Here is a 15,000-nt window from a genome sequence, read left to right on the forward strand (position 1 = left end):
GATGTCATGGGCTATTGTAGACTTTACTGGCCATCCCAGAACCCCAGCACCAAACATGAGCAGCTGCTCTATGAATTTAACTCCTCCTTGTTTCACACATGCACATGCATCTTCCAGCCAGACCAAAATAAACGGCAATCACAGAAAACCCATTTGTTTGCACAGCTCTCAAACAGACTGGGGGTCTTCTTATATTTCATACTGTATTTTCTATCGGAGAGGAATTCCTCACATGGCAAACACTTGGGGCCTGCCATTCTGGCTGCTTTTGTGTATTGCTGATGTCAGGCTTCAGTGCACACCCGGACACGCACAAACGCACAAGTGGAAAGAGACAATTACATGCATAGACACATGTCATTGTAAATCCAACCGGGGTCCCATCAACACAAATGAATGAAATTTCATCGACTGTCCACTTGTGAAAGTCCAGTCCAATTAATTTTTTTAGCACTTAAACTGATTCTAACCAACTCCCAGCTTCCTGTATGTTGTTGTTAAATTAAGATCCAAAAAACTAATCCGCTCCCAGTTTATATCTATATTTCAGTTGTGTCAGGGGGATGGAATATTGAGGGGGGGGTTGTTTTTTATTTGGGTCCTGCAACTGACAGCTTTATTTCACAAAGCAATCTGGCTGTGTGTGTACAAGAGGGAGGTCAGGGTGGGTCAGGAGGTACTTGGTATCAAACAGGCAGGCTACACTGGTCAAAGTGTGTGTGTGTGTGTGTGTGTGTGTGTGTTGGGGGGGATAAAACCCAACCCCTGGGCTAAAAAGCCGTGTCTGCGACCCACGCCCATGTTGAGGGCTACTCGAAGGAAGGGGGCTAAAGAGGTCGACAGAAGTGTGCAGTTTAAGAGGGGAGAGCGTGTGATTAGATTTGCTGGAATTTATATGAGAGGTCTTCAAGGTCAGAGGTGTGTCATGACACTGTACCAGGAGCAATATATATTTAAATCGTTTCCAGAATATTTCAATGTTTTTCATGTTTTGTGTTAGGTTATAGGAAACACATTTGGTCTGATTTCATGTCCATGTTTAGATACAGTAAATCAATGTTACAGCATCAGCCTGGTGCTTGACCTTCCCAAGGAAAATCTGTTGTGTTGATCATCCAACAGATGCCACAATTTCCAATAGATCAATTGACTTTAGCAGAGCTTAGTACTGGTTGATTGTAATGTTGGTGATCAAGGAATAAAAGGTTCAAATTTCAAGTTTAATTTTAAAAAACACTTCAGGTCCTTAAATTGAAGTTGCAATGAATTACCCCATTGGGTTAATCCTTCAATCGTTACAAATAATACAGCATATAAACCCCTCTATCTCCGACAAGTTCCATTCGTCTTCAAATGACCCCATATGCAGTAACATCGCCAAAGCCTCTTTATCCCTCAGCCGCCGAGGCAGGATACCCAATCCTATGTTTTACAACAAGGGGATATATAGGGGCATGTGCGGTCATCTAGAGCCAAATGTCTCCTATCTAACCAAAGGACAGGTAGATACAGTATTTCAAGTAGGATTTATGGCACAAAACAGCATTAGCTAAAAACCGTCAGGCGGCAGTGATGGCTAAAAAACGCATTCTGGTAGCGGAACCCGGCAAGATTGGAAAATTGTCACCACCAGAGGGGAGAGGAAGCAGTAAAAATGACGGCAGATGTGTGGGGGGGGCTCACTGATAACATGAGCAGCCAATATATCAGACTGCACCTGGTGGCAAGGGGCCCCACCCGCCCCCAACACACAGACACATTAAATGTATCTATTTATTTATTTCATTTCTTCCCATCCTTAGTGTCCATCTGAGGTGGGGGGTCAAAAGGAAGTAGGGGCACCCTGATATTTTAAAAATCAATCTGCCGTCAAAAATGGTTTCATCCCTTCTTCAATGACCATGAAATGTGTAAAGGTGGGGAATACTGGGGGGGGGTACATATGTGTGGGTCAGGGTGCAGTGGGAGGGGCAGGACAAAGTGTTACAGGCCAAAGAGGAGTGGAGTTAATGTGATCACTCATAAGGGACAAAATGCATTTTCCATGCATGCGCATGTGTGTGTGACGGTGGGGGCAAAGGAGTATGGAATGATGAGAGTGGGTGTCTGTCAAGGTGCTGGGCTCTATAATTGTCCATATGTATGTGTGGTATGTGCTTGTTTGTGTGTGCTAGAGACTATTAAGTACTTTTAAAGTGCTTTGCGTAGGCGATGATCTTCCAAGGCACACCCATGCACATGTGCACACTACCCCCCTCAACACACACAGCATCCCACCACTTCAGCCAAACAGCAGCGTCCAACAAGGTATAAATACTGGCCTGACACTTTAATGTCAGGGGACTGCTTGTCCTGGATTAGAAACTTGTAACCCACCATGGAGCTTGACATTGCTGGGATGAAGGTGCTGCAATATGGGGGGGGGGGGGGGCTATTACTGAGGGTTTATGTTTGATGTATAAGGGCATCTAACATGGACTGTCTACTGGTGAGAAGCTAACAGATGTACAATGTTGCTTTGTGGCCAGCATTCGCATTCACTGACATTGCTAAAGTGGTGATTTTTTTTATTTTTTTACCACGAGAAGCAAAAGCTGGAAGGAAAATTGAGTCTGTCGCACTGGTGTGTTTCAGAGACACAAGCACGCACACGCACACACTCTTATTCACAGGAAAATAGAGGATTACATACTGAAAAATTAAGCGCTTTTCTCCTCTCCTTGATCCTGTTGACCGTGCTCCGAACCTGAAAGAGAGCGAGCAAGCGAACGGGAGAGAAAGAGATAAGTGTATCTGACACAGCACTCAATGAAACACACTTACAATGAATCAAAACAAAAAATCTTTCACGGCAAACTCCTGCGAGCACCCAAAGTGTAAAATGGAGAGAGGAGAATAAAATGTGGAAGCGAAATAACAAATCTTGAGCGTTAGTTTGTGGGCAGCGGCTGGGGAAGTGTGTGTGTGAGTGTGTGTGTGTGTGTGTGTGTGTGTGTGTGTTTGTGCACGTGCGTGTGAGAGGGTGTTCTAGTATGTTCCAGTGGCTAATGGGACTTGAAAGTGACACATAGAGCTGGCAAACTAAGGAGACGACTTCAAGCTATCATCTGTCAGCATAGAGCACCGGGACCAACAAATGGAGCTATTGGAGGAGAAGGGACCGCCCTAGCAGAACAGATTACATTTTTACACTCCGGATGAAACAGTGTACTGCACGCCGTCATTTAACACATACAATACAAGACAAGAATGTCATAGGTTTTAGAGATACACAGTATACATGCATGCAATTTCAGTATACCGTATATAACCTAATTTTGTAATTAATCTGCGTATTAGCAAAATTGCTTTGAAATAAAAAAAAGATTCGTGGATTTTAAAATACAATGATAATTCTGTAAAACTGTGGAGGTTAATGCCAAGTCTCTTTGCTAAGAGACCTGTAATAATTTGGATGACTGAATTTCACGTATGTTTCATGTAAATATTGTGTAAATAATATCACATGATGCAAGACAATACAATCAAGACAATAATCAACACAATAAGGCAAGACAATAATCCCGCAATTTAGTCTGTCTGAGTCTACTGGATAAAACTCTGCATTAATTAAACTATGCAAAACTTTGCACAAAATAAAAATATTTCTGATGAACAAAATACTTCATGTGTTTGCAACTTTACGGTAATAAGTTTCACTGATCACTCAATCATAGCTTAATACATATAGAATAATCTAATGAACTTTGTGTTACTAAGGAAGACGTGGCAGAAAATAATATTCCAAATCTTGGAGTCACACTAAATTTTATTTTTAAGGGAGGCCAGAGAAGGAAAGAGTGGATATTCTGTCACTCAGCAGCAGCTAAGAATGAATGCTAACTTGTTTGTTATTTTAGTTATGTATTTAATTATTAGCACAAAGTAATCAGCCTCCTGACATGCGAAAAAATATTATTAGTATTAATTAAAATCCGTCACATCATTTTCACTATGAGAAATGTTACTGTAAACAAGACCAGGACATTGTCTGTTAAGCCTTAAAAAATCTAAATGAAAAAACATACAGAACAGCAGGAAGTACTCTGTTAGTAGTTTTGTTAAATAGGCTGAAGTCTTCTGTGGAAACCCTCTGGCATTTATAAGGTCTGTACATATGCGTGTGTGTGTGTGTGTGTGTGCCCGCACATTGTCAGCGCTCACTGTAAATTTGTAGCGGCTGGGCACTCATCACTACAGCCCATCCCATCCCAGCCCACCACGTTAGTGAATATGCATTATGGCTTATGGCTTCATTAAGTCGCAGCGTGTTATAAATTATGACGCCACACTGAACACACACACACAGTCTCAGAGACAGCGTGTGTATACGGAGGATGTTTTGCATACATACCAACGTTGAAGGGCCACATAATGAAGAGAGCCCGAGCCTTGTGACAGGGCAGAATCAACAGCATCATGTTTCCAAATCCCTCCTATTATTTCTGACAAGACCTGCAGAAGGCCTTCGACACGGTGCAGATGTTGGAGAGACACCGTCTTAACGCAATTTAATGGGGAAAGTAAGTCCTGGGGATTTCACTGATATCAAAAGCAGCCGGCGTGCTGAGGCAATTACATGACACAACTTAATTAATCATTTGACAATGAGGGGAAGGGCATTGTTTTAGATGATCGTTATGTGTTTAAGGGGTTTTGCGCACACTCAAGGTTTCGCAATGATGCAAAGCGTGGTTCCCCATGTAAATGGGCGCTCAGCGATTACCATATGAAAGCGCCGCGCCCGACAACACCTGCCGACATCCTTGGAGCTGATGGAAATAAAAGGTCATCAAAGCGTGGGATTACAAGGTGACCACCAAGGAAAAGCTAATTGCAATGAATAATGGAAAGCTATTGTCAGGTAATTAGCAATTAAAACGATGCATTTTGAGTGTAATAGCTGCACACACAGTCTTCCACGCCATATTTGTAATTATTGAGCCTGGAAACCAGCCTCATGAATGGAGCATTTTCTGAGGCACTAGTTAATTCAACATTTTACTTTAGCATATCAAAGTAAAATGTATTCACACTAACACGGTTAAAGACTTATTTGTTCTACCAGGTTAACTACTAATAGCAACTTTGCAAAGTTTTTTCTTCACTCTATAGAGTTTGCTACAAAGAGCAGACTAATGTGTGTGATAACGTACTCAAATGGGGGGTTACCGTCCCCGGCCATCAAAACTGGTTAGCTTAAATGAATACAGACAGAGCAGGAACCTGTTTGGCCTCTCTCCCTGCCACTCTGATTACAGGGAAGAAACAGAGAGAAAAAACTTTTGATCGTTCCCGTTCAGGGTTTCAGTGATTTTTCTATTAAGCAAGTATTTCCTTTTAGGTGTCATCGGCGGGTGAAACCTGAAGCCAGCGGAGCTTTTTGTCAAACGACAAGTTAAAGATACGAAACGAATTATGAGCAAGGTGTGGGGGAACAAAAGGAGTCTCTCGGAAAGGTGGTGAAAGAGAAATGTGTAGCAGTGAAAAATGGCAAGATTACTTAATTTTTTTTTTTTTGAAACATCAACAAAGAAGCGTGGTCCTTTTGATAACCGGAGCATGTACATGAGCTGCTCACAAATTGTGAAGACCCCAGGGTCAAGGACAACTTGAGCGTACGAAAATGGATTCCCAAGCGCTAAAAAAGCCACTTAAGCAAGAATGCTGTGTTGATTTATTTTACAGTGTGAAGGGTCAGTCCTCCTTGGCTCTGCATTGTTGGTGCATCGCCTATGACTCAGGGACAGCTCTTCATGCTCTGGAGACGACATGGGTGAAAAGCAAATGTTAATGAGAGATGTCCTCTTGGATAGTCAGACAGACAGAGGTGAGGATTCGGAAGATGGCTATCATAACTGTGCATTACCCAGCTGCTTGTGTACAATGGGTGGCAGTCATACCAACAAGAGGCAAATGAATGGGTGAGGTATGTTTGTATCTATCAGAAGTGGAGACTGGTCAACCTTGGTTCAGTCTACCCACAGAGAAGAAGCTTGTTAGATTCAATAACTTTTTTTTTTTTGACGTGATATTAACAGTCAGTCTTTTCCTGTTTACCACATTACATATTTTTTGCCCAAAGACTATTCTGAAAACAGACGTCTGATATGGCTTGTCAAACATTTAAGAAATTATTGTAACATCAGGGGCAAAATGTCTCTCTTGAATTGTTAACTGTGCTACAAGGCATATCATTTTTAGATTTTCAATTTCTCCTTAAAGTTACGAATGGGAAGTGTTGAACAATGAGAAATAGATCGCAAGTCCAGACTACAAAAGTGTTGTATTTTAAGGAGGTTCAGATGCAAAAGTTATCCCTATTTGCATATACAAAGAGCTACATTTGACCAAGAGTGATTTTCATGACTTGCGTCTCATCCATTAAATCGTATCTCCTGGTCTCTCGACCCTCCACCCCCACACTAGCACGGTGCATCTAAATGGTAATAAAGCAGCATCTCAATACGATATACTCACGCCCTCATTGCATATTGTTGGTTATTGTTTTTGTTTTTTTGTACGACTATGGTTACTGCTTGGGGCCCCACGAAGCCCTGGCCAGCAGCTTTGTCAGGATGCTAAATGGAGGGCCGTGAGTTTAAAAACTTAAAGAGGCAGTGAAATATTAGCCAATGTGGGTGAGGAATGAGTGGCTGAGAACCGCGGCGTGTCAGTGTTTAATGGTCGGACTCGGATGCATATAAGTTAGTCCAAGCATGAAGGGCAGTGGGACGCTCGCGTGGAAACGATGTCCCCTCCCCTCCTTCCCATTCCTCCTCCCGTCCACAGACAGGCGTGCGTGCGCACGCGCGCGCGCGCACACACACACACACACACACACACACACACACACACACACACACACACACACACACACACACACATGCTCTCGCACCCCACCCACACAGCTTTTAAGCAGCGAGCCCATCAGAAACTTGTCATTTCTCTCATTCACTCCGACAGCCTTGAGACACAATGCAGACTTACCTCTGTGTTGTACACCCCATATATCAGGAAGATGAACAGGCCCTGCAAACACAGACAAAGAAAGAGAGAGAGAGGGAGAGGAGAGAGGAAGAGGAAGACAAAGTTGTTACAGTTGTTTTCTCTCTTATCATCTAGTAAAAAACAGAAAATCAAAAGTAATGAGTGAAGAGATGCGTATGGGGTGGCTTGATTCGGACTGAAGTAAAATGTAGTGAAAAGTGAGAAGAAGCCAGACTTAAAAGAGTACAACTTCTCCAAACTGGGACACCTCCGTAAGGCTCAGCTTGCATTTGTTTCGTCTACAATAGTCATGCTCCTCATTCCAGCCCCCACTAAGTCATCAAAGGCTCAAACCCAAGGTTCCACACGGCTTCATCAAAATAGAACATCTCAAGTGCCCGTGTTCAGTCTGTGTTCTTCAACGCAGTAACACACATATATCCAACTAAGCGCCAACAAACACACATATTACATACAAACTCACATATGTATATTTACACGTACAAAGTCCAAGCACTTGCAAACATATGCAATGGATGCAAATAACCATAAACTGAGGGAAGGAAGACAATATGAACACAAACAGATATAAAAAAAAAAAAAAACAGAACAGAGAGACTATCAAGGAAAACCACTGGAGGAAAGTGGAGAAAGAGAGAGACAGAGAAAGCATAATGAAAAAAATGACACATAAAAGAAGATATTTCATGTTCACAAAACTCCACGGCTAGTTCCCCGGGTCCAAGAATGCCATGCCCTTGGATGCATAAAGGCTGCACTTTTGGTCACAAAAAAACAGATATTTTTTTATTCCAATCCATTGTGGCATCCATTGAATGTACAAGCTGTGCATTCGCTACTGTTGCCTCAAAGGAAACAGTCAGAACAACATTCTCAGAGCGCCGATTAAATTGTGCCACAAAAACATGCACAGAGAAAAATGAAAAGGCAGGTGAAATCCTATAAATTTCAAGGCTGATAGATACAGTAGATGCTTTGATAAGCCCTGCAGTACGTCGATGTGGCTCGAGCTAGCACAAAAAAAAACTTTTAAAAGTACATCTCTCCCCTTTCACTGCTTAGAGTGTGTCTGTGTTGCTTCATCTTTATACAAAGGTAAGGACACATGCTGAGGACAGGCAGGCACACCCTGGTCAATGCATCAATCAAGTTGAGTTTGGAGCATCCAATTTTTGCCAGAGAGATCTCAATGCATCACCATTGACAACATGATTTGGGGGCCCATTCAGAGTGACAGGCCGACGATGGTCGCCGACAACGACCTCTAGCCCATGCTACTGCCCATTCACCTCCTACTGGCTGCTCGCCTGTCCTCCAGGGACTGAAGTGCCCTGTCAGGCTGTCAGGTGACACCTTAGGACATCCATCCTCTTTAAACTGACAATTCTGCTGGTTTCTGACATGCTGAGGTATAACAAGAGATCTGGGACTTGTAATTGTTTTATTTCTTTCAACTGCGTGTAATATTGGCTACAACCTAATATAGTGCACAATGTCATGAGTATAAGGAAAAAAAAGAAAAAGATTTTTTCTGTGCAATGTGACCATGAGGAGATTGATAAGGTCGCTTATGAATACCAGGGTTTGCACAAGTACACCTACAGCTGAGACTTCCTACTTTATTCACACTTCAACTCTCCATTTCTACTCGGCACAAAACTATTCACAGTTCTAATTTTTTTCTGTAAGAGAGGACGGCACTAAAATAAAAGTACAATCACCATGTAACACAATGTTTTGGGTAGCGAAGGTGGCAAATCTTTTTTCTCAAGTTAAAAATATCAACAAAGCTCTTGGGTCAGCTCCTGGCTACTGTAGCTCAAAGAGACTGTAAGGCTGCAGAGGTGGGAAGCTGTCCTGGACACCTTCCTAACACGATGACCTCTGACCTTTCCTCACCAACGAGCTAACAGAGGCCACGTATTACTTGATTTTACTAATCAGATTTGCTCTGCCACACTTAAGGGACTTTTTAACTTGAAATGTTTCACATGGTGCATGATTTCAGCAGGGAGGCTTCCATGATATCAAACAAACTAGGACAAAATGTTCAGGAAATAGGGCCCACTGCAGCCCGTCTTTGGAATAAACTCCCAGCTGCCGTCAAAGAAGCTGGCTCCTTTGTAACTTTTGAATGTGATATAGGCTGACTGTAGTAATTAAGTATTCCACTGTGTCCAGGCTTTAAAGTCACTGAAAATTAGATGAACTATACACCACCAGCAATGTGCAACAAAGGCCTCCTGGTCAACGCAGTGTGACATTAATATAAGAATGTACTTTCATTGCTTTTAGTTGGGTTAAAGCAGGTTGAAACACAGCAGTAAGGCCACTGTAAGATGAAATATCACTTTCACTTTTGACTTAATGTAATTACAATCTCAACCTGTGATGCTGACTGACAATTAAGAAGCAAACTATTGTACATAGAGTTTAGCATGTTTGGCAACATACTCTCGTTTACTCTTTCCACACACACAAGCACGCATGTACACAAGTGCACACAGACAATAACTGACAGTGGGTGGTTAATTTACAACACATGCCCTATTGTATTGCATTAGAATTCCAATTTCTAACTTACTGTTGCAATTTGATTATCATGTTTTTGATCATTCCTCTTATTTGTAATTAATCTTTTGTTGTGTCGTGAACAAAGTGGGGAGAACATACTGTGCACATTAGGAAAAATGATCTATTAAAATGTAATTGAGTTAAAAATAAGTGGCAGCACAACAATAATGATTGTTTAAAATGTTAATTCATTAATATTCCCCCTAAAAACAAACAGACAGAAAATGGGGCGCATTATTTAAATGCGTGTGTGCTTTTCTAAACCCGGTCCTGTTTCTTTTGAACTCAGCAGCAAATGCTACAAATTTATGCAAAGAACGAACGCAGTTGCTTTCAAAGTATTGCTATACTGTACATCAAACAGGGGAGCATAAATTAATTAGCATCCAGCTAATTAGGGAACAATTGTATGTTTAAAAAGTTAAAGCCAACAAACACTGTGTTTGACCAAAAACATTCTCACCCAAGAGAGCTGTACTATGCTGCGATGCAAGACAGAAAATAGCACTTGTTTAAATTAATAAGTGTGTTCCGTCTTATCAGATACTGAGAGCTTTGTCTGAGAAAGCAGAGAGAACAAATCAAAGTCAGGGATGGATTTACTTACAAGAACTCCAAGTCCATTCATTTAAACCAGGATCCCGTAGTTCTGATGCTGTCTACGACTGGCGGTCTGTGATGCTGACAGCCTCCTTTTGGAAAATTTACTTCATTCTACCTCTGCTGTCCTTGTAATTCACTCTTCCTAAAAGCATCAACTAAGTGCATTAAATGTTTAAGGCGCTCCATCAACCACTGGTAATACTCGTAATGAAAGCTTTATTCAAGTGTTTGTGGAAGTGTGTCTACTTAATAGCTTCAATATATCTGAAAATGTCAAATTAATTAAAAAAGCGAAGTTTCCTCAAACGTCAAAAGCTTAAGATCTTTGGCAAATGAAGCGTTTTTTATATCCTGTCTATTTAGATTGACAGATATTGCATTATTAGGTAAAACGGCGATTGAATTTCCATTTGCAGCTAACTGCATCAGTTCCCAGAGAGCAGCCCTGATTGGAGGCCTCTCACATATTTAGACAAGTGAATGAGCATGTAGGAACTCAGAGTTTAGCTGGAGGATGCTTTCTTTAGAATACAAGGCTGTTGATGGATGTACTTGTAGCTGCCAGGATTGAGTCTGTGACCTTTCAGTCACAATTTTTATGTTGAGATATGCCAGCGGCAGGTAACAACCAATAGTTAATGGACAGCACATGATTTATTTTTATCTGTGAAGTTAAGTTGCGCATTATTTTTTAAGCACAATACATAATGCAATGCGCTTTTCATAAAACCCACAAAACACCAACGGCTATTTCAATCTGTCACACAAATAAAATGAAATCAAGAATATGATGGTTGAAGATTTAAGCTCACATTGAGTGACCGATAAATTCTGCTGTAACTTGCGGTGTGTTCACAACATCCAGTGTTTCTGTTACTACAAGCATGCTTTCAATACCCTTGCTGTAACAAAGGTTATGGACACACATCTAGATTTTACTGGAAAACTGGGAAAAAAATGCTGTTTGCCAAAAATGAATGAATGAATTACTTACTGACTGAGCCCGACACATATAACTCGTCCTGAGCACAGAGAGATAAATAAAGACAGGAAAGTAGAACAGATACTCAAAATCTCCCCATTGGTTGTTTCCTGCCTCTGATACTCAAGTGTCATCGCTAACAGACATATTATGTCCAGCAGTCATGCAAACCTCCCGAACAAACTTGGCTGTGAACATTGATAAATCCATGTTAAATCCCATACATAAGCCCTAAGCTTCCATTGCATATATATAGTCCATATTTTGGCAGACAGCACACTGTAGCAGTACCTGCTCATTATTTTGTGAAGATAAACAGAAATTTATTTCACTTTTCATCTGGGGAGGTCACCTGCTCTGCTTTATACATGCTTCACCTGACACTCTACTGCAGTGCCAACTCAAACAATCCACAGTGATAGTTGCTCCACCTTTCCTCCTGTGTTACAAATAATTAGAAATTCTCAGCGAACAATGTCTCTGCATTTGCCTCCTCCCGTCTTCCCTTTCAGCACTTCTATTCCCCATTTCCATCAACCTCCCAAATGTGTAAAGGTAGAGAGTGCAGCACTGGCAGGTAAAGATTTCAGAAAACAGCAAGTTTATGACATTGTCCTTGGGAAACTAATTCTCAATGTAAAGATATGAAAACTATGATTAAGGAGGGAGGGCGGCATCTTGGCAAGGAGAGAGCGACTGGCAGGGCAGCTTTCTCTTGCTTGCTGGAATATATTGCTCCTGTCAGCTTAGCGCTCCCTTTTATGAGGGAGGGACAAAGAGTTAACATATGGTATCATGACTTGTGTAATACCACTTTTTTCCCTTTATCTCAATCTCATCCATTTTCCATAAATGTGGCTAAAGTGGCTCTATAGATTGTGCTAACTTTGCACTCTCCACCTCAGTTGTAGACATTTGAGGAAAACAAGCACTCATGTACATTGAGGTAAGCTGCGCAAAACTCCTACAGCTTTCCAAAAAAACTATGCTTTTTACATGAATCATTTCAAGCTTATCTCAGACCCAAAGCAAACGTTATGGACAATTTCATGGGCATCAGCATCTGAGGCAACTTTGTTTGCATGTCTTCAAGCTGCGGATAGCTCTGTTTAGCGTGTGTTCGTGCTAGAGGAGTCGTGCATTTAGTAAACTAGTTCCAACTTGCAAAAGTGAAATGTCAAGACACACACTATGCAGTTTTCATCAACTAACGCTACTGCTGGATGATAGACTCCTGTTCAGGCTAACTGCTCTGCAAGCTGATTGAAGCACCACTCAGAGATGCCATATTCTTTTTCAGCTTGTGCTAATTATCCAACACAACTGGAACTTTTCTTGCCAGCTACCATCCTAAGTTTGGATCATAATGGGTACAAGAAAATGTATACCCAGATGCTTATTTTTATTTCTGGACACGCTGTAAGGCCTCACACAGCATTTGACGTGTTGTACTTGTTTTCTCTAACCGTATGGAAAGCTGACCATTTGGTCCAGCTGGCCTCGGACTTTCTTCCAGTTGATTTTGGGGAAATGAAACAAAGACTGTGGGACGACAAGTTTGATAAGCACTGCAAATTCATTTGTTGTAGTTACACAGCTGGGATCACTCATCCGTTGACACATCTATTTTCCAAGTCTGGCAAGTCACGCTCTGTGCAGCAAAAAGTTCTCCTCCTCAGTCGGCTGTGGAGAGCAGGGAGCACAGGAACACCACCAGTTCGCAGAGGTTAGCTGTCTTTTGGGATGGTCCTGTTGCCTTTCTGCCTTAATTTTTCCTATTCCATTTAATTTAGCCACTCATGTATGTAATCCGATTTGAACAAATACAGTACATTGGACAACTATTAAAGTGAAATGACTCACAGCTGTCCTATAATAGTCCATAGGGTAATCCTGCATTGCATTTATTTTTCAAGTGTATTTAGAGGACAGTATAATTGCAGTTAAAGACATGTCGCACATGTAAGCGAACCAGATTAGGTCAGGCAGCTGACCTGGATGCAGATCTCTATGCAGTTAGTCATAGGTTAGGCTACTTTTTGTGTTTACTTTCAGTCAGACTCAGAGCCAAATGCTTGAAATGATTCATGTAAAACCGAGTCCTTGTTCCTGTTGCTGTCTTCAAAAGAGGTGGCCAGTGCGAAGTCAGCATGACTCACAGAGCCACAACAGCCACATGTATGAGAAATATACCACGTTGAAATGAGCTGGAATTATTCTTTAAGTCTACACTGGTAGTCACTCCCATGACTAACACTATGTAATAATTTCATCTGCTCCACTCATCAAAACAGAAGTTACACTCACGTCAAGCCTCTAACCAGGTATGGTCACATCCAGTCAGAGTTCAGTCCAGCAGTGCAGGACAGTAACTGAAGGCTACTTCAGTTTTCACAAAGCATAAATTTTAAGTTTTCACATTTCATAAATTCAGCCTTTACAAACATACAGAAATTAGTCATTTGGGCAAGTTCATCATGTCAACACTGCATACATTAAGCTGATCTTGGGCAAGCACTAAAACTAAAAACCGGCACTCAAGTTATGTTCCATCTCATCACTCCTTATCTAAATAAAAAATAAATAAAACAGAAACCTCTCACAAATAAGAGAGCTGCATTTGGTTGCTATTCATTACAGTAATTGTAAACCACACGTTCCACAGAGTTATTGGAAAAACTTCAGGCGCTGCCATTGCTCAATGTCAGAAGTGATTTATACTTGTCTAACCCGAGATCAAAAATCAAAACAGATATACTTTTCACAAATGAAATCTCTCAATCGGACCAACAGCTCTCTCTTAAGTAGCTGAAGACCGCAACCTCCACATCCTTTCAGAGAATTCCAGGCTTCGGCGTCAGCCAATGCCAAAAATGGGAGCTATTCGAACAAGTTGGACCCGCCGTCAAATATCTCAGCCTAAATTCAAACACACAGAGACACTTTTCACAAATAGAGCTATCTGCATCCCCACTTGGCAAAAAAGGGGAGGAAAAATTCTGCCCTTGCACCTGGTAATCATTACGTAAATGAGAGACAGAAGAGGTTAAAATGCTGTGATGGGGGAAAAAGAAAAGAAATTCACACTTCTGCGCTGGGGCTTGCTAATGTCTCTGACCCCTCCACGCATAAACAGTTTAATTAACATGTATACATAACTTTCACTTTAACTGCTCATGGCATGTCAAATCAAAGTGTCTGTCAAAGCTGTGAGACAGGGAGTTGATGCTTTGCAGGTCCTCAGTTCAAATTCAGCCTGTGTAACCGCTCCAGCTGGCCGGAGAAGCTGGCAATAAGACACTCAGGCAGGCAGACAGACGGGCAGGTAGACGGGCAGCCTGCCACTCTGTCAGTCTGATGAGGTAAACACCTCCCAATAAAAGCTTTAACACCCAGCTAAGCTTTGCTCAACGCTCAACTCAAGCGTCAGGCGGGACAGAATGGTTTCTTCAGGGGAAAAACAAAATGTGAACCAAACACAGAAGAACTCAGTAGGACTTTTTCATTTAGTCGAACAGGTTCTACAAACCCAGGTGAGCTGAAGTCGCGATCGACCATATGAGTATTCAAGAAAGACAAAGATTTGCCATGCTGTTCCAATAAACCCAGGCAAAAAAAAGAACTGTACTGTATCAAGAACAACCTCGTCTCTGATTTCTGTTTATTTTGAATATTTGTGAAATTAGCTGCAAGCTTGTAACAATGCACAGGCCATAGTGTGCATCCAGGATCTTTAAGCTCTTTATGTGGTTCTCCTCACAATGGAGCATTACAGTGTATAGCCTGTGTGT

At 41.6% G+C, this 15,000-nt stretch overlaps 1 protein-coding gene across 1 annotated transcript in view; it reads right to left on the bottom strand.

The window, feature by feature from the left end:
• LOC139330541 (adhesion G protein-coupled receptor D2) overlaps positions 1–15,000 on the bottom strand; it is an 85,672-nt gene that overhangs the window by 35,510 nt on the left and 35,162 nt on the right. The window contains exons 21-22 of the mRNA XM_070961501.1: positions 7,030–7,071; positions 2,693–2,746 (exon numbers count right to left, since the gene is read on the bottom strand). Of these exons, the coding sequence (XP_070817602.1) occupies positions 2,693–2,746; positions 7,030–7,071 (96 nt within the window). The remainder of the gene's footprint in view (positions 1–2,692; positions 2,747–7,029; positions 7,072–15,000) is intronic.

This window comes from Chaetodon trifascialis, chromosome 4 (assembly GCF_039877785.1).
Source record: "Chaetodon trifascialis isolate fChaTrf1 chromosome 4, fChaTrf1.hap1, whole genome shotgun sequence".
In the NCBI taxonomy this organism is placed as follows: domain Eukaryota; kingdom Metazoa; phylum Chordata; class Actinopteri; order Chaetodontiformes; family Chaetodontidae; genus Chaetodon; species Chaetodon trifascialis.